Source organism: Anas platyrhynchos, chromosome 2 (genome assembly GCF_047663525.1).
Source record: "Anas platyrhynchos isolate ZD024472 breed Pekin duck chromosome 2, IASCAAS_PekinDuck_T2T, whole genome shotgun sequence".
Lineage (NCBI taxonomy): Eukaryota > Metazoa > Chordata > Aves > Anseriformes > Anatidae > Anas > Anas platyrhynchos.
Genome location: NC_092588.1, coordinates 148,741,065 through 148,760,572, shown reverse-complemented (window position 1 = coordinate 148,760,572; position 19,508 = coordinate 148,741,065). Strand labels below are relative to the sequence as shown.

At 46.6% G+C, this 19,508-nt stretch overlaps 1 protein-coding gene across 5 annotated transcripts in view; it reads right to left on the bottom strand.

The window, feature by feature from the left end:
* DIP2C (disco interacting protein 2 homolog C) overlaps positions 1-3,514 on the bottom strand; it is a 311,738-nt gene extending 308,224 nt beyond the window's left edge. For 3 of the 5 annotated variants that reach the window (XM_027450454.3, XM_027450457.3, XM_027450456.3), the window contains exon 1: positions 2,861-3,514. In XM_027450454.3, coding sequence (XP_027306255.3) covers positions 2,861-2,945 — 85 coding nt within the window. In that variant the 5' untranslated portion in view covers positions 2,946-3,514. The remainder of the gene's footprint in view (positions 1-2,860) is intronic. The other 2 variants (XM_027450458.3, XM_027450459.3) reach the window with 1 other exon arrangement.
* Between the last annotated feature and the right edge of the window lie 15,994 nt (positions 3,515-19,508).

Here is a 19,508-nt window from a genome sequence, read left to right as displayed (position 1 = left end):
AAGTGCCAGAAACAATCTTAGCAGAACACAAAGTAAACACCTTTCAGACAAACTCCTCTTCCCTCGAAACCAACGAACAGCACAGAACTGCCTAAATGCGTGCAAAAAAAAGGCACTTTGCCCTGTCATCTAAAAAGCATGTGCTACCTTCCTGGCAGCCAATGCCTGGGTACCTGCTGTAGAATCGCCGCTGCAAGTGAGCCCCTGCCCAGCGTGCAGCTGAACATGGAGACCAGAATTTGGCTACGAGAGGGGAAACTACGTCTGCTTTAGGTAAAGGGACGGAATTCAAGGCAGTCCCTTCACTCCCAACGTTATCAATGAGACCCAACTATGCGTGTAAGCGTGCAGCTGCCCAGCTACTGCTTTCTGCAGTTATGACACCCCAACACATGGTGAGCAGGACACATGTTCAAACCTCAGTCCTGCAAACTTTTCTGCACAGGCTGGAGCCCACCACAGTGATCACATGCCACTGAAGCCAGCAGGCTGGCACATGAGGGCCAAGTTCAGCATACATGTAAGGGGTGCACACTCGGGGCCTGAAAATGCATGAAATTGACTTGAAAACCACCAAACTCTGAGTTAGCGTGGCCACACTGTGACCAGCCTTCCCCTGAAACAAAACCTGATGAGTTACTGATCCTGCCCTACGCAGTCATTAGTTTTGGGAAGAGGCCAGAATGTGCAACACACGTGCCTGAAGTGAGGAGCTTTAAGCAGCGGCAGGTTGAGTTTTCCCAGGCACAGCGCACTGCAATTTACTTGACTAAGAGCACACCAAGAGTGGCTTGGGGGAAAGACACCGAAAGCAGGATGCTGGCCCCTTCTCCTCCCTCCTCCCAGCTCCAACCAATCTTGATTTAGGCTGCCACAGTCAGAAAACACGAGCCATGCTGTCTGCTGGGTGTAACGTCAGTGGCACCAAAGGAAAGATACTGTCAGTGGGATACATTCATTCCAGCTCTAGCTCCAGGGGAGGCACAGCAGTGCAGATAGAGATGTCCAATTGCAAACCACGTCCTGCTTCCTCCCAGTCTTCTTGGATTATGCTTGCGGCAACAGGAACTGTACCATAAAACTGCATTACAACTCCGGCACACTGAATTAGCATATTTCTTACTGAAGATCTAAGTCAGCTTGATTTTGGTCGTCTGAAAGCTTTCGCTAATATCTGCTTTAATTAGCATCTTGCCGGTGTGCAGACAGTGGTGTGATAAACACCAAAAAGCACAAAGCAGGAGCACACCATGGTATCGACAGTGCTCCCTGCTCCCTCCCCAGCACAGAGAAGGGCCGGTGGGTGGGCAGTACCTCGCAGGAAGGGAACACCACGTTGAACTTTTCTTATTTCGGGTACCCTCGGGGAGGGGAAGGCAGAGAAAGGAGAGCCCCAGGCTAATCAGTAGCTCCTTCTCCTCTTCCCCCTCAAAGCATTAAAAGGAAAATACAATGTCAACATCAGCTCCTCCCTGCCTGAAACTGGCTTGAGCGCATTTTACTTTCTGGCTTGGAGCCCTTACAAACCGTTAGGGAGAGCCGGGAAGGCAGCTCGGTGTATCGAACACTTCCAATAACTGATCTGGGGCACGCTCGGCCATTCTGTCAAGCGCTGCAGCCTGCCGGCGGTGAACGAACACTAACATTTGTCCTTTTTTTTATTAAAAGAAAAAGCTCACGGCACATTTTTACTTGAGGAAAGAGCCAACTCCGGCATCAGCAGATACAGATACTCCCTGCCTCTGCAAGGAACAGCTTACATCTGAGGCACCACAACCCTACACTGACGGCACTCTGGCTGCTCGATCCCCATCAGCAAGGGATCCCAATGGGCAGTAATAGCTCCGTGCACCCCATTTCTCTGCTGGAGCTGCCACAGCTGGAGACGGGGAGCTGGCTGGCGGCAGGCTGAGGCACAGAGGGCGGGCTCGGGCTCCCGCTCGCCCTCCCAGCCACAGCAGCAGCAGCGATGTGCGGGCTGTATGAGAGCCTTCCCCACCGGCAGGGCATCAAAATCAACCAAGCCAAGCAAATCACCACCGCAAGCTTTCAGTTAAACAGGAAATATATATATGTATATAAATGCGATTAACAAAAAAAAAAACCTTTCCTTTAGGTAGCATTTTTGAGGTGACCTTATCACGGCGTGTTTTGTTGCAAGTGCTACGCCGATCCCGAGGCGTGCACTTGAGGGCAAGCCCCTCGATACAAGCCAAAAGCAGCCTTTTCGCCCCAACGTTATGTGGCAGATTTCTGCAAAAACTGCGTTTTCTTGGCAGGACGGGGATCCCTGCGAGCCAGCCCCAAGGATTTTTCCATCTTCCGTAATAAAACATGCGAGGCTGGAGAGCGGCGAGCCCCGCCGCCAGAAAACCCCCTCTCCAAGGGAGAGGGGGCGGAATTCACCACAGGTAGAACAAATATATAGAGAGATAAATAAAAAATAGTAATAATAATTTAAAAAAAGCGTTCGCCCGAGCCTCGGGGGGCGAGCACAAAGGCGCGCACCCGCCTGTCCCCTCAGCAGCCGAGGCAACGCCAAGGGGACACGGAGCGGGGAGGCTGGAAAGGAGGGGGGTCGGGGAAGGGGGCTTGGGGGGGGTTTTGGGGTGGCACCGAGGGGCTGGGGAGGGGGCGATGGGGGCTCTGTGGGGGCTGTGTGGGGGCGCGGGGCGCTGAGGGGAGGGGGTGCGCGCGCCCCGCCAACTGTCACCGCCACCGCCCGCGCGCGCGCACGCGAGGGCCGTGCCCGCTCCGCCGCCCCCCCCCCACACACACACCTCCCGCGTTCCCCCCCTCCCCATTTTTAAAATTTATTATATATATATATATATATAATGCATTTATTTATCTTTTTTACCTTCGGAGAGCTCCAGCTCCAGCTCGGCCAGGCGGGCCCGCACCTCCAGGGGCAGCGACACGCTGTCCAGGCTGCGGTCCGCCATGCTGGCGCGGGGGGCTCTGCCCTCCTCCTCCTCCTCCTCCTCCTCCTCCTCGCCCTCCTCCTCCTCCTCCTCCTCCCCGCTGCTTCTCCCCCTTTGTTCGAGGCGCGGAGGGGAGAGGAGAGGAGGGGAGAGGGGAGGGGAGGGAGGGAGGGGAGAGGGAGGGAGGAGGGAGGGCGGCGGGGCCGCGCCGGGTGCCGAGGTCCCTGCGCGCCGCCTCAGCGGGGCATGCGGGGGGCGCGCACGGGGACGGGGCGCGGAGGGAGGGCGGGAGGGAATGCGGCGATTTCTCCTCTCCTCCTCCTCCTGCCCTCTCCTCCTCCTCCTCCTCCCTCGCTGCTTCCTTCAGCGGGGCCCCGCCATGGCCGCTGCTGCTGCCGCCGCCGCCGCCCGCCCGCGATCGCTCCTCACATCGGCTTCCCCGCCGCTGCCGGCTCCCTCCCGGCTGGCCGCAGCCGCCCGGCCCCGCTCCTTCCCCGGGCTGGGCTGGGCTGGGCTGGGCTGGGCTGGCGGCGCCTGGCGCTGCGGTGCCGCTGCCGCGACTGCTGCCGGCCGGGCACGGCGCCGCTGCTGTCACGGGCACGTGACCGCGCCGCCGCTGCGCGCCCCCGACGCCGGCCCCCAGGGGGCGCGCACGGCGCGGCTCCCGCGCGCGCCTCAGCCCTGAGGCGCTCTTAGGGCGGGAGGCGTTGGGCTCCGAGGTTTTCCTCTTCCATCCCCTCTCCAATTTCCACTTCATCCCCTCTCCAGTTTCCACTTCCATCCCCGCTCACTGACAGAGATGAGGACACAGCCGCGTGTCCGTGCTCAGCTCCGGTGCCCACCCACCGCCACCTCCATCAGTGCCCCAGTCACCCCGCTCCTAACAGGCAAAACGTTCTGTGAAGCGTCCCTTCAGGGCAACATCCCTTCAACAACCACGCTCAGCCCCTGCTTTTTGTCCCCGCACACCTCTTCTCTCCTGCGTTTCGTTTTGTCTCGGAGCATCCCTCAGCAGAAGGACGGGGCAGAGCAGCGCACCACCTGCTGTTTCATAAGCCCTTGGAAGTCAGGGGGAGAATTTGGCTCACAGGGACACGAGTTTAACTGAAAAAAAAGGCGTAATTGTCCCCAAATCAACCACAGCTTGCATTTCGGTTAGCAGAAGGTGTAGGATGTAGGAGTTCCTTCAAGCGATGAAGCTCAGGCTGTGACTATACCAAACAATGCAATTTTTTAGTACGTTGTGGAACAAAAACAAATGGCATCACCATTTATATCACCAGCTGTGCTGGACTGGTGTCAGCGCCAGGGCGATCCCTGCACCGCACGTGGTGCTGGCAGCTCCTCGTGCCTTGGCTGTGACTTGGGGACCATCCCAGACACAGAGCCACTCGCACCCGATGCCCGTGTCCCTTCAGCTGGAGCGGTGCCACCACCGCCCGCAGCACCTGGGCCAAGCTGCCAGGTGCAGGCGAGCCTTGGCCACACCAGGTCCCTGCGTTTCATGGTGCCGGTGCTCGTTTCATTGTCATTTATGCTGATTTCTATTAACCACCACCGGGCTACTCTTCAATGCACTGCCGGATTGGAGCCATCTGTTTAGGCTCTCTGTAGCCCGCTACTTTATACAGCATGGCAACACGCATGCCATTTAGGGTATACAATGCCTCTCCACCGGCACCCTGCTATATAGGGGTAAGATTTTTTGCCTATTGTTGAGCACCGAATGGCTGAAATACAGGCATTCAAGGAATTATCCGCTTCTTTCAAGTTCCTTACATCGGGACCCAAACAACGAAAAGCAATTAAATCCAAATGTGCTCCAGGCTTCCTACCTGAGAAGCCCTGTTTTGTTTGTTTATTGTTTTGTGGGGGATGAAATCGGCTGGCAGGCTCAGTGCTCCACAGGAGGAGCTTTTTCCAGCACCAAGGAGGCAGCCACGAGGGAGGCAGCGCGAGGCTCTGCGGTGATCCAGCCTTCTGCACCAGCCTGTGTCTCCGAGCTGCACCTTTGCTTCCCCAGTCTTTGAGCTGATGGGAGCCGGTGATTTTATTTGTTTTCTGATTGTTGCACAATCCCTATCAGTGACGCTCACCCCGCTCTCCAAATTTCCCCTTTTGTCAAGTTACAATAAAGGGACATGAAGAGAAAGAGCTGAACGTTCACATCACAGCATTTCACACGGAATTTTCCTGGGGCTTCCACAACAAGCCCCGTGTTTCAGCAGTCAGGCACATCCACAGAAAGAGCAATCACTTGCTGTGTGAATCCACATTTTTTTGTGGAAAAACCCAAATCCTGCAGCCTCCCCATCGAGGTGCCGTGCTGGATGGAGGCTGCTGCAGAAAGGGTTTGGGGCATCCCCGGGTGGGATGCAGCAAGGAAGCGGGGCTGGGGCTGCAGCAGGGGAACCTCTCCCCTTGGCACAGGGATGGGGGAGCCAAACCCTGGCACAGGAACCTGCTTGGGGCCGTGGCAGCATCATTCGAATGAAACATTTGTTCCAACAGGGTTCCTCTGCCTCATGAGAAGAGATTTCTTGCTTACCTCTGGGTCCCAATAATGAAATTTCGAGCATATAAATTTGCATGATGAATTTGATGAAACACTGAAATTAAAACAAAAAAAGGAGCAAGTCAGGAGGTTTGACCTAGTTGGTCTTAATTAATGAATCCTTCCAGATTTGTAGATGAGAGGCTGCGTCCTAATCATCCACCAGAATAAGCAGCAGGAATTTTCCTGACTTCAAGGAAAGCAGGACAATATTTGTGTTTTGGACCCAGTGATTAATTAAGAATGTCAGGATTCCTAGCATCCCTTTCCTATAAAGACACGCGTTTCTGCAAGGCATGACCGTATTTGCACGGTGTACGGTTTCATATGCGTTCAAGAGCAGAAGCGAGCCTGCAACGTCCTTCTGACAGAGGCCCCGATCTCCGCAGCTTGCCAGTGACTTTGTGCACCAATGCTTTCGTTGACATGATTTGAATTATTTACATGCACGAACGTATTTGAACATACGTGTCTTCACAGAAGGAAGGAAGAAAATAAGTGTGTTTGTACTTAAAAATGCTTATTGTTGCTGTAAGTTGTAAAGTCCTGCTGGAGATCACCTTACTGTGGTGTCGGTAGCTGAGTAGAAAGTGCAAAGGACAACACAGAGTTGACCTTGACTAGATAAAAATTCACTTTCCTAGCTAATTCACAGCAGAAGTTGTATCCAATTTTGCAGAGATTTAGCCTGAAGCTGGGTCTATACCAGAAATCTTCTCAGCATCATAACCATAGGAAGGAGGCAGGGAACAAAAGACTTGGAGAAAGGGAAAGCTCTTGTATAGACCCTATCAAATTGACTTAAAGCACCAAAAAATTACACGTGTGTCTTCTGGACACCTCAATAAAAGCAACAGGACTGTGCTGGTGAGTGAGCTGGTTAGCTGCTCTTCTGTCTATGTGACTGGGGAATCAGGATTCAGCCAGAGTACCAAAAAAAATAAAAATAAAATGCAGAAGGCATTCACAGAAAAACAACAAAAATAATCGGCTGCCTAGAGGGACTGATTTATAAGGAGAGATTAAAAAGAGTGCTTCTCAGCTTGCTAAGCAACAGCAAGGGATGGCCCAGATAGCTGCCCACAATTATCTGAAAGGTGTAAGCACTGAGGAAGTTAAAGGGAAAAAAAAAAAGCGGGTAGAAAAGGATACAACTTTGAATAATAGGCTGGAATTAAGAAAGGAAGCCGAAACAAATGTCAGGGAAAGCTTCCAAGGGATGAGCAGCGTTACAGTGCAAAAGAGACTCTCAAAGGAAATGGTGGAATCCCCATAATTTGAAACATTAAAAGCAGAGTAGACAAAGCAATCATGAATATGCTGTAGGAAATAATCCTACTGTGGTATTGGATGAGCATGCCTGTCTGGCATTGGTTATGCGGAGATGTACTGCTTTTTTTTTTTTTTTCCTAGTGAACTCAATTTATTTTTTACCCTTCACCTCTCCACTCCCACTCTCTCTATTTGCATCTGTCAGCTTGTGCCTCATGTGCAGGTTGGGAAATGCGTTACGCTTTTTGCATTTTTACCATGAATGTGGCTGGGTGTCTACCTACTACTACGCAGCAAATTGTACAAAATAACTGATTAGGTGCATTAAGTTACCTCTGAATGGAATGCAAACGGTCCTATCATTATTTACAACTTGGGTTCTAATTTCTTTTAACACTTAAAAATTAAAGTCGGTCTCATCTTCTAATTCCTCTCCTGCCTATGAAGGGAAGGGAAGGGAAGGGAAGGGAAGGGAAGGGAAGGGAAGGGAAGGGAAGGGAAGGGAAGGGAAGGGAAGGGAAGGGAAGGGAAGGGAAGGGAAGGGAAGGGAAGGGAAGGGAAGGGAAGGGAAGGGAAGGGAAGGGAAGGGAAGGGAAGGGAAGGGAAGGGAAGGGAAGGGAAGGGAAGGGAAGGGAAGGGAAGGGAAGGGAAGGGAAGGTCTACTGAAGTGAATATTTGGGAATCCAAATGCCCGCTGAAGACTGGCTGACCTAATTCGGTGCACAGAAAGGTATGTGAACAAGTCCTGCACAGAGGAGAGGTATCCAGCCATTTTCTGCCTCAGCCTGGTTGTGGAGGAGCTCCAGTAGTGGGGAAGTGGAGAAGTTCCCTTCCCGGTGCGTCCCTGTGCCAGAGGTTGCTGGCCTCGTCGCACCGCTGGCAGCAGGAACATAAACTCATGCCTGAGCTCCTTCTGCACATCGCTTGGCATAGGAGTTCACATGCTGATGAAATGGGGTTGGAGCTAAGATGCACAATAGAGAACTTTCTTGGCCAGCAATGAAGTACGACACAGGAAAAGGAAGGAAAAGAAACCCTAGGAAGCATCATTTCCCTTTGTATATTAGATATTTCCTCCTTCAACTTTCATGACCATTGTTCTTAAGGAAATAATTTGATTATTATCAGTGTAAAAGTATTGTTTAAAATGGGGTTTAGTGCATTTTAATAATTTTCATACATCTCTCTTTTTATTAAAAAAAAAAAGAAATGAACTTATGAGTTTACTGGCACAGTTTAATAAGTTTGGTTTGAAACTTAGTCTCACATAAGAAGTATTTATTAGGCTCCTGCAGTCTGGCCAGGCCTGTTTACACAGAGAGAGATCCCTTCCACTGCTGCGTTTGAGGTAGGAGTTGATAACACATTTCATAAGTTCAGAGAGGGAACTGGCATCGGAAGATAGGAAATGTCTTAATACTCTCATGCAGGATTCCCAAAGCATCCGCACGCACAGCCTGTCCCTCACTGCACCAGGCATCTTCCAGGGAACTGCCTATCCACACGGTGAGTGAGGTCTGAAACTTCATTAGCACAGCTTTCTGAAAAGATTCTCTTCAATGAAATTTCTTGAACTAGATTTAGACCATTTTTCAATTTACTGAAATTAAATTGCAAAATTGAGTATGTGAGAGCAAATTTAACCTGAATTAATTTTTTTTTTCTGTTTTATACAATGCTTTTTCAAATAAAACCTGTATAGAAACGGAACTAATCCTTTTTTACAATTTAGCCTCCAGTTACTGCAATATATCATAAGTTTTAGCAAACAAAAATCAGATTGTTACTTTAAGACGCTGTCACAGAAGACTGTTGGCACACTGTAAAAGATGTATAAGTAATATTCTGTCACTTATGGTGCCTCTCTGTGATCCCATCTTCACCTCTCCTAATGAACTTTAAAACTGTATCAGGTGATCAATCAGGTGATCAGTGATCAATAAATGTACAAAAAATACCTCTAATACCTGGAAAATATCTCAAAATTCCTTCTGCTGTGGTATGAATTAACACCTTGTTGGACGTGCCTTAATATTTTCATGGATTCACAGCAGACAGCATAGCTAGGCAATAGAAATGTCTATTATAACCATGAAATTCTTTGGGAGATGAGGAAAAATTATTGCAAGCTTTTGTTACCCAGCATTCTCAAAAAAATGGATATTTAACTATTGAGCATTTTTACCAATCTCTTTAACCTGAGATAGACTGAAGCCGTCTCAGACTGATTGTGGTCACCCAAAGTCAGGATTAAAGTTGCCATTTGCAGTGATGATGGATTGTAAAAATTCAAAGCATTCCTCTTTGGAATGTTTTTGATGTTTTAATATAGTCCTGAGAGTTTCATGTTTTCTTGAAGATGACCAAGGAGATGCTAGGTTGTTCTTTGGTAATGCAGAGTACTAGATATATAGCCAAAACACTTTAATAATTCTCTGATTTGAAGTGTCACTGGTCACAGAACAAATACATTCTTCTCAATCTTTTAATTGGTTTCCCATCTGGAATGGGAACTACTTTACTACTGGTAAGACTTGGGACATTTACCCCACCAAGATGCACGATTTTTATCTTCACTGACTCCTGGATGTAAAAATAATCAGCTTGCTGCCACGTCCAAATGACCCAAATGAACAACGATGAAAATATTTTGGAGGACTTTCCCAATGTCTGCTGCACTGCCTTTACATTTTCTTTTTCCTTTTTTTTTTTTTTTTTCCTTTTCTTACTTAGCAACCAAAACCAACAACAACACAAAAAGCACGGAGAACTTTGTTCTGGGAAGCTCTGTTATAATTATCTCTCCAATCTGCTCCGATTGCACAGTGTCTTATATCTGACAGTCTACCATTAGCAATTTTGCACAAGTGGCAGTAAACGCATGACAATTACCGATCTCATAAACTAATTTCTTCTGCCTTTCTGGAAGGCACAGAGCCCTTTCTTGTCTGAGGCGGTAACTTGACTTGTTGAGAAAATAATGCTATTGCAGTCGCTCTCAGCATCACAATCCACATAAGAATGTAACAGCCAAATACAAATAAGTAACACTTAGACTGGGTCCAAGTTCTACATCAGTGCCTGTTGTGCACCTCAGTACTGGCAGGATCCAGGAGGTTCTTTTTCCAAAAAGTGAGTGCCCATCTCAGCCAGCCTGCTGCAAATGTGGTGTGGGCTCAGGGCTCCCTCGGGGAGGCCAGGGCTGGCAGAGCTCCTCCTCGTGCTCCCTGCATCCCTGCCTCACTCTGACCAGGTTCTTCACCCCTGAGCTGGTTCAGCAGGGAAGCTGATAGGGATTTTTATTTCATTTTATTTTGAAAAAAATCTCCTGTTTTGATCCTGCCTTTAACCATCCTTATTTTAGTCTCAGAAGGAGACTTCTCTCCAGTTTTACCGGGAAGCATTGAAGGATGACTTCTGTCATTTCTCCATATCGAAGTTTCCAACACCAGCTGCTCCAGGGGCTGAACTCCTTTACTTCAGTCTTGCTGAGCCTAGGTGGGACCTTGCAGAGAGCTGTGATAAAGCTGCTATGCAGAAAGGCTTGCCCTGGGAGAGCAGGCTGGCTGCTGCGCTCTAAAACTCCGCCCTGCAAAAACTCCTCTCACTGTGCTTTCGCACAAAAATCCTGCCAGGCCTTAAGTGGCAAGCGTTTGCTATTTACATAGCCATTAATGAAACTTTCCAGAAGTTTTCTTCTTTGCATGCCATTGCCTTACTTGGCTTTTGAGTGCAGAACTAGGGGTGGCCTACTACCATGGTTTTGCAGGCAAAAGCCAAGACGTGAAGCCACAACCCCAATTTTTACTTCAGGTGTGTGGCTCAGTACTACCTCAGGGCAGCACACAGGAGAAGAGGAACTCCTCCTGTGTGATTTTGTGTACTTTGTTGTTGTTAAATGGTTACACCAAGGTTGAATTCAGTGCTGGTGAGAACAACTAGCACTTGTTCTGATTTCTGCGTGCTTTCCGCAAACGCCAAAGTCATTGATCTAGCCTTCACCTCGCTTCTGCAGCAAATTAATGAACTGGAGTATTCCCTTCGAGTGAGGAGCCAGTGCTCACCCTGACACACATCAGAGCTAAAAAGGTTAACGCTGGGCTATTTATTCGGCTGTAGCTCCTCAAAGGCACAGGCTCAGTGGACCATTTTAATAACTCCAGACAATGCTCCCTGCCAGGGCTGTCCCTGGCCTTGCGAGCCATTCTTACCAGAAAAGGCTGAAACTCCACAAGCGCAGAACCACTGGCCTCCAACCCCATGTCACTCATCAGGACTGACAGCTGGGAACATCAGTGATCCAGTACCAAGCTTAAAATTGCTTTTCTCTTATTAATACTTTTAAGTATAAACACCGGAGTGTCTCGCTGGCTTCCAGGGACATTGGAGCTGACAGTGAAATCATTTTGTTTCTCTGGGTCGTCATCATCCAGAGAATGGGATTGCAAATAGCCTTGTAGAATGGGATAGCAGCTTGCCATACAGAAGCCAGGTAATATTTACTTACCTCATCAGGCATTGCGAGGACCAGCTATTTAATAGCACTTGGGCACTTCTGTGGTTAATACCGTGAATGCCGCAGATACCATATTTATCTAATGATAAGCGTTTATTTTGAAATAAAAAAGAGAAGGGAAGAGAAGGGAAGAGAAGGGAAGAGAAGGGAAGAGAAGAGAAAAGAGAAGAGAAGAGAAGAGAAGAGAAGAGAAGAGAAGAGAAGAGAAGAGAAGAGAAGAGAAGAGAAGAGAAGAGAAGAGAAGAGAAGAGAAGAGAAGAGAAGAGAAGAGAAGAGAAGAGAAGAGAAGAGAAGAGAAGAGAAGAGAAGAGAAAAGAGAAGAGAAGAGAAGAGAAGAGAAGAGAAGAGAAGAGAAGAGAAGAGAAGAGAAGAGAAGAGAAGAGAAGAGAAGAGAAGAGAAGAGAAGAGAAGAGAAGAGAAATTTCTATGCATTAAAATGCCTCCAGTAGTTCCTTGCATTTTCAAGAATGTCCTTGAGATTTACACAATTGCCCTTTCAGCGTAATTAAGAGAGAAAAAAATCACTTTCTGTGATTTAAACCTTAGCTATCAGGGGGAGCAGGAGAGCCTTGTGTTCTCCAAGCAGTACTGCACTCCCAAAATTGTTCATTTTTTTCAATCATGTGCTTTGGCCTTGCTGCGTTCTGTTTTCCTGCTCCATTTGTACCATTTCTTGGTCTGTTTTTTAGCCGATCTGTTTACTGATCTTTGAAAACCTCTCCGCGCTTTCTGCAGTATGGTGAGAAGAGCACTTCAGGATAGCGCTTGCCTTGACTTGCCAAGTTATCAGATGTACGTGGAGTGCCGAACCACGAAGATTAACGGGGGGTTGCCTGTGTGATAACGGGAGGTGAAATAACTAGTTTGGCCAAAATTCAACTCTCTGGATGTTTTGGTGCAAGTCTGCATATGAACACCTTTATGTTGACAAGATGTCTCCAGGTCCTTCTGGAGTAAACAGCAGATTGCTCCTAAGCAGTTTGAGTCAAAACCTATCTAAACCACTTTTATTTCAAATTAAACTGCAGTTATATCAGTTAGGAACAGATCTAAAATAAGATGGAGTAAAAATACCCTTAATCCAAAATAAGAACAGTTGCAGCAGTTTAATTACATCAGTGGCTGTCTGTAATAGAGAAGACTTATCATCAAGCGCTCTTGAAATTATATTATTCAGATGAAATTCTGCCCAGGGGCAAGGATTGGAATCATTTCTTCATTTCCCCCAACCTTCTTTGCACAGACAGTTTGTTAAATGACCTGAAGCTTTGTTACTTGTTGTGTTATTGGTAAGGAAATTCTCCTCCTACTGGAGTTAAAATTCTGTCCTCAGGTTTCTCAAAAAATGAAGTTTGTCTTGCAGGAAAGAATTTGATTCACAGATTTTGCAAGGTTTCGCCTCTCACAGCTGTGATGTGGATTCAGGTCAGATGAGGTATCTCAAGACTAACGTTTTCTGGGATTCCATCTGAAAAATTTCACGATGTGATAATTTTACACCTATAAGGGAAAAGGATTGTATAGCTCTTTAGCCAGAATAGTCAGTCAACATCTTGCCCGAGTGTATTTGCAGGATGAAAATGCACAGGATATATTTGGCATATTCTTCGTGAAATGCTTCTGTTTAGCAAAAAGCTGCATAAAGTCTCTCACTTTCTCAACACACTGGAGACAACTCGCAGGCATTTGGGGTCTCCCAGACCCCCACCTTCATTTTTCAATCACTTCTCTAGCCTGATGCCTTCCTCTTCACTGCCACTGGAAATCGCTGCTTCCCACACCCGCCTCTTGCCCTGGGACCCCTGCCACCACGTTAGGGACCTGCTGCCTGCTGTGACTTTGCCTCTGATCAGACCTTGGGGCTTGACACCGTGCCTTTGCCAGGGCACACCTTTGGACTTGGATTTTTCGTCCTGTTCCCTTAGCCTGAGTGAGGGATCAGCTCTAGTCTGGGCCATGGTGACTGCATGATCTGGAAATTTAGGCGGAGAGTTTTTAGATATAACGAGCTTCAACCTCATAGTTATTTTGTTATTAGAGACGTTATTAAAGACCAACCCATTGCAACCTGATTTTTCTTCATCTATTCCCCTTTGCAGCGTTTGCTGGCTCTTGTCTCACACAGCTGAAGGATCCAGCACCACATGAGGCCCAGAGCACAGCTTCCAGGGCCCACAGCTGGCAGCCACCCTGGCCCATGCCAGCCCCTCCTGCTCCTTGCCGGCAGCCAACTTGGACAGGAAATCCTAGGCAAGGAGCACAAGAGGGATGCAGGATTTTCTTGGATCCTCCTACAATATCTGGGAGGTCTGCCCTTCTTCTGGAGGTGGAGAAGACCCTAGGCCATTGCTGGCTTGGTGGGGCAGGGCTGGCAGTGAGCTGCTGGTCATTGGGAGCCCTGCCCAGAGCTGGGGCTCTCAGGCTGGGACAAAGCAGAGGCTGGAAAATGCTTCTGCTCCTCGGCACTGCCATTACCCACCTTCACGGATGATGCTGATGGCAAGATCTTGTGGCATCTGCTGACACTTTGCTTATGACAGCTGAATGGCTTGTTACCTGTCTGGTTATCTGAGCTGTCACTTTCCAGCCCCATGAAAGCATGGACTAAACTTTCATCCCTTCAGGCTCATTTCTGCATTTCTGTTATGCGGGAGTAAAAAGACTTGTCTGTGTTGTCTTGTTTTTAATTACCGCAGGACAAGAGAGCTTTTTATGTAGCTTGAAAGCATAAAATAGATGTTGCAAAACAAATCATTGTTATTGCATGTAATGGATACTCTCCAGTGAAATTCTTTTTTTTTTTTTTGGTACTTCACAGTGTATTCACTCAGGCACAGCTTTATTTTTTTATTTTTATTGGAAACTACTTCAAAAATGGTATAATTCAGGGAAAGACATAGTATCTGGGACACAAATACCATGGACAAATTCATGGAAAGGCATACATTAGAGAAAATGGTCTGTGCATTGCAGATAAGATTAATTATTACAAGGATATCCCATGAAGGGTAAATTACCAAGGTGAACAAAGTGGCATTTAAAAACTCTTGAATTATTCTGCTCTCAGTTCTACGATCAACTCAGAATTTCATATGCATTCAGGATCACGTCTTGTTACATGGCCGTATCATGGAAATGATGTGGAGTTTCACCTTCCCTTCAAAAATCTAGATTATTATTGTTAATAGGAGTGAGATTCTACAATGGTTTTGTTAATACAGACTTAAACGATGCTAGTAAACAAGGTGCTTAGTTCTCTGGCATGTCAATAAACCTTTAAAATAATCCATACAAAAAGCTAACTGTAACTAGCAGTGTATTAAGGGCCTGAGTTTTTCTCAGGGAGACAGAATAAATACTTCCTGCTTTCAATTGGACTTATATGTACTGTGGGAAGATGAACTAGATGACTACAGGGATTTTTGGTTTGCTTGGATTTATGTCCTTTCTTTCAATATAAGACAAAAATGCACAGGTTTTTTCCCCTGGTTGTTGTTCATATGGTAAATATATATCAGAATTGTTATATTTGGCTTTCCCTGCTGGAGGGCTTGAGAGGTGATGCAGAGACAATTTTTCATGTCTTTCCTACCTTCGTAAAGCAGTGGGAGCTTCAAGTCTTTAACAAACCCTCAGGTTTCCTCCTGAGTGTCCAGTCTCCACTGCAGGGGGATGCTGGGGGAGCCTGGGCTCTTTGTAACCTTAGCATGCCCCCTAGCTGCTCTCTGTGTAATCTGGGCAGTAGCTTGGGTCCCTTCCCTCTACCAGCTACCTATTTCCACGAAGTCTGTTGGACTCTAGTGTCTTCTGTTCTGTTCAGTCAACATTCTGCAGGGGAAAAAAAAAATAAAACAAAAATAAATCAAAAAAACAACAGTTTAAGATTTTTTTTTCCTTTTTTTTTTTTTTTGAGTCACAGTTAAAAAGCTAAAAGGCAATATCCAATGCCAAAAAGGTTGACACATGAACAAGTGCTATTGGTTTGTGGAAAAATCATCACCTCATCAGTTTAAAATGTTCCCAAACTGCAGCCATCAAATAGGCTTTCTAAATACACTGAATATTCAAACACATTTTAGTTAAATCACACTTTAAAAAGGCCACAGTGAAGAATATTTGATACAGCCCTTGTATCAGGTAGATGTGTGCATTAATCAAGACTTACATTGAGTTGAAATGCCTTCAGAGAGAAAGAGCAAATGCAGGTCTAACAGCAGAACTATCCTTGAGATGTGCAATAAGATGGTTCCTGTCCTTAATGACTGGGAATGAAATCAGCCCCAGTGCAGCTCATACTGGGAGGCAGCACGGGAGGTGCAGGGTTGGGAAATGGAGGTGAGATACCCGCAGCAATGAGAGTGTGAGATGGAGCTCATCACAAAGCTAAAACAGAGATTAATATGTAGATTACCTTGGTACTCGTCCATGTCTCTTACAGAGGAAGCAGAATACTTAATTACTTAATATGGCTTTTGTCATACAAATTCAAGCCATGCCTGGCAGCATGCACAAAGCCAGGGAAGAAGTCCTGCAACCTGAGCATGCTTTGGCAGCTGGGGATGCCAGCACTGCAGGGCATTTCCAAACCCCCTGGGGCATCCAGCTAGGAAGTTACACATCCCTCGTTGGAGAACAACAATCATTAGATCATCCAGTGAAAAGGTGAAGACAGCTCATGAGGCACCCAGTACTGCATTTGTGAGCTAACAGCCCTGGTATCAGTGTACCCTGGCTGTGATTATCCTGTCAGATAAGGCTTATGTGGCATCAGCTAGCTCTTGTCTCTATTGTTCATGTGCCCTAATCACATAAGATGTGACTCATTCAGTGCAGACAGGGTAGGATTGCTTTTGGAAGATTGTCTACTCTCACTGATATGAAGATGCTGACTCAACATCTTAAGTAATTAGTACAAGAAAACAACCTTGAACAGATTTAAAGTCAATAGATTCAAGCAGGCTATTTTCCAGAAGTGCTGAGCTTTTCTGGATCCCATTAAATCCCGAGAAAGATGCTGTATTCAGCACCATGAGAGATCAAAGCAACCCTTAGAGACCTTTGGGGATCCGTGTCTCAAGCACACAACTGAGCTACCAAGCAGCAGAGCCAGGCTCTCTGTTCTTTCACGGGGGTGTATGTCCTAACCTACCCGTGCTCTGATTCTGGTAGATACATCTATGCTGTCTGTATGAAATCTGGATTCCAATTTATGTTCTCAATGCACAGAAATGACAACTTCTAAATGCATTCTGCTATGTGCCTAGCAGGGTACATAGCTTTGTGAACATCTGAAACACTTCTCCAGCTTGCTTTCAGCAAGGAAGCTATATTTGCGTCGGTACCATCTTGCATTAATCCTACCCACACAGCAGGAAGTTTCTGAGTATTATCAGTAAAACTGCACATAATTAACATGCAACGCCCACTGAAATCAGCACCGTGTCTCCTGGGCAGCGGGAAAACATCTCAACAACTATTATACTCCATCAGATTTCTTTCAAGCACTTCAAGCAATTAGCTTTGAGGACACTGGAACTACACTCAGATGACTGGCATCTTTCCTTCTTACTCCTGGCTACATGGATTATTTTTATATGGGATTCTCAAAGATTAAAGCAAATTTTCCAGAGTGCTGTGTCTCTCTGACATTCTGGGAGGTATGTGAGAACCGTAAATCCTTGTTTTCCCCTGTTATCCTCAGTAGGGTCAATAATTAAGGAAAACAGGCATTCGAAGACAGTGACCTTTGTAATTGTAGTTTGAACCTAACACAGGTGGAAAAAATAAGTATCTGGCCAGAAAAAGGATGAAAAAAAAAAAAAAAAGAACTCAGGAAAAACTCTGGAAGCAGGCTTGTGAATTTGTTTCCATATAAGGCTGGGGAAGATATTGTAACAGAGCCATTTATTTACTTAATTTGGCTTCCAGCACTCACTTCCCTGAGGTCAAGGCTTGGTATATCCATCTGCCCCTAGAACAATATGAGATGCTGAGCAAGTGGTGTGAGCGCTAACTGTTAGAGATCAAACCACACAACTTGTGCTTTAAGCCCAGTCTAGAATTTGTACGTAATGATGGAAGATTTATTAAAGTGTGTTAGAATTAAGGCTGAGGTGTCTTTATGGACTTAACCATAGTGGTGCTTGAGCTGCATCTCCAGCAGCATGCTCCAGTGGATGGATGCCTTACCCATCAGTTACATTGACGATGTTTACCCATGAAGCAGGTCTGTCTGGACCAGCAGTGTAAGCACTTCCCTCAGCACCTGAATCCCAGTTTTGCTGTCTGACCATCAGATCTGGAAGTGCTCTCTCTGGTGGTGACTTTGTGCTCACGAGGGAGCCCTCAGTACTGATGTTCTCGCAGGCTGATAAAATCTGTCTGGTAGGGGTCAGTTCTGCATGCCATGAGGTCCCAGGCATGCTTAGCTCTTTCTCTTCTGCTGGAATCTCACCCCTGTGAGAGGGTCAGCTCTATTCTCCTGGGCCAAGCTGACAGCAGAAGTGACCTCTGTATGCATACCTGAGAGATCCCCAGCAAGAGATAAATGACTGCTATATATAAATATTGCCAGTCTATAGTAAGACCCACTTTAGCTCCCTTTTCTCCTGTCTGATTATCAACACTCTTCCACAGTCTCTCTGTCTCCGTCTCTATTGCTTTTCGCTTCTCCATCTCTGCCCACTTTTCAATTACCTCTTCTGGAAAGGGACTCACCGCTGCTTTCTATCAGCAGTGGAAAATTTCAAGGTGATATTTCAGAAGGGAGTAACTAAACTGCGTATACAACCCATTAATATCAATTATGGGTGTCAGATCAATACCAACAGCAGAGATGTTTTTTTAGGAGCTTGAATTAATACTATTATGCTGCCCGGTCAACTATGGGCATTTTCAGAGACAATTCCCTAGTCTCATTTGATTATAATATATCTTTTCTGAAAATTCCCATCATGGTGAGGACACGAGGGGAACTGATATTGATGGCATAAGGCTGTCGTTCTGATAGGTGATAGCACTGCTCTGACAGGAGCACCTTTGGGATGTGGAGTGTCCTCAGGACAAATCCACCTCTTCGTCTCCCTCCTGCCAGGCTCACCACATCCCTTTGTGCCCAGCCTCCTCCTTGCCCAGCTCCAGGTTCTCCTCACTGGTTTCTGTTGTGAAGCAGAGAGTGTCAAGCACCAGGGTGGAGGAAAGGAATATGAGAAGAGCATTTGGGCTTGAAAATATATATGTTACAAAAACGGTTATATTAGAAATAATAACTAATGCTCTTTGCTTCCCTTTTTCTTTCCAGACTGTGTGGGTTGAGATGTCTGGGGACTTCAGCCTCACCAGTTCCCTTTCAGGGGTCAAAAGGTTTGGTGCTCCATCAGCCAGGTGCCCATAGGCAAATGTTAAATAGCCACGTCGCTCCTGGTAGTTCTCTTGGGCTTCCTATTCTCAGACCTGTCAGAATTAAGAAAAGAAGGACTCTCGGGAGTCTTTTCCCAAAAAAAAAAACAAGGAAAATATTATTGCTGCTTACACCGTACAGCAGTGAGTCTTCTTTGGGAATACTGCAAAGTGAGGCCAGTGCTGAGGAGACTCGCAGAGCTTCGCTTGTTTAGTCTGGCAAGAAGGCTGAGGGGGATATGATTACCATTAAATATGATGTGGGGTTAACATCAAGAAAGGAGGAGAGCTATTTACACTAAAGAGTGATACTGGCACACAGTCAAATGGGTATAAACTGATCGTGAATACATTTGGCATTGGTTTTAGGAGAAGGAGCCTGCTCCCCTGGAGCAGTGAAGCCTTTAATCAGAACAGTGGGGGGCAAAAAATATAGATAGATTTTAGAAAGAGTACTGCGTATTTATGGGGGGTATCTTATCCTGCAGTGCTGCCATGGCAGGGGAGTGAATTCAGTGACCTAGGAGGACCACTCAGTCCCATTTCCATGTCCCTCACAGTCTTTGTCAGAAAAGTGAATTGATAACAACATTGACACTAAAATCACCCTTCAGAAACCATATTCTGAGTCCGCAGCCTATTGAGCTGAAAGGTGGGAGACGGGGAGGGAGTTCATCTTTCATACTGCCATTGATTTAGTATCTCGGCTCATAGCAGAGAATAGCACCAGTTTGCACTCAGCTCACACTTGAATTTTTTTTTTTTTTCTCTTCAAACACAGAGTCTAGAAATGATTTTGTTCAAAATTCAAAGCCCAGATTCTGCAGATGTTCAAGAATCTTTG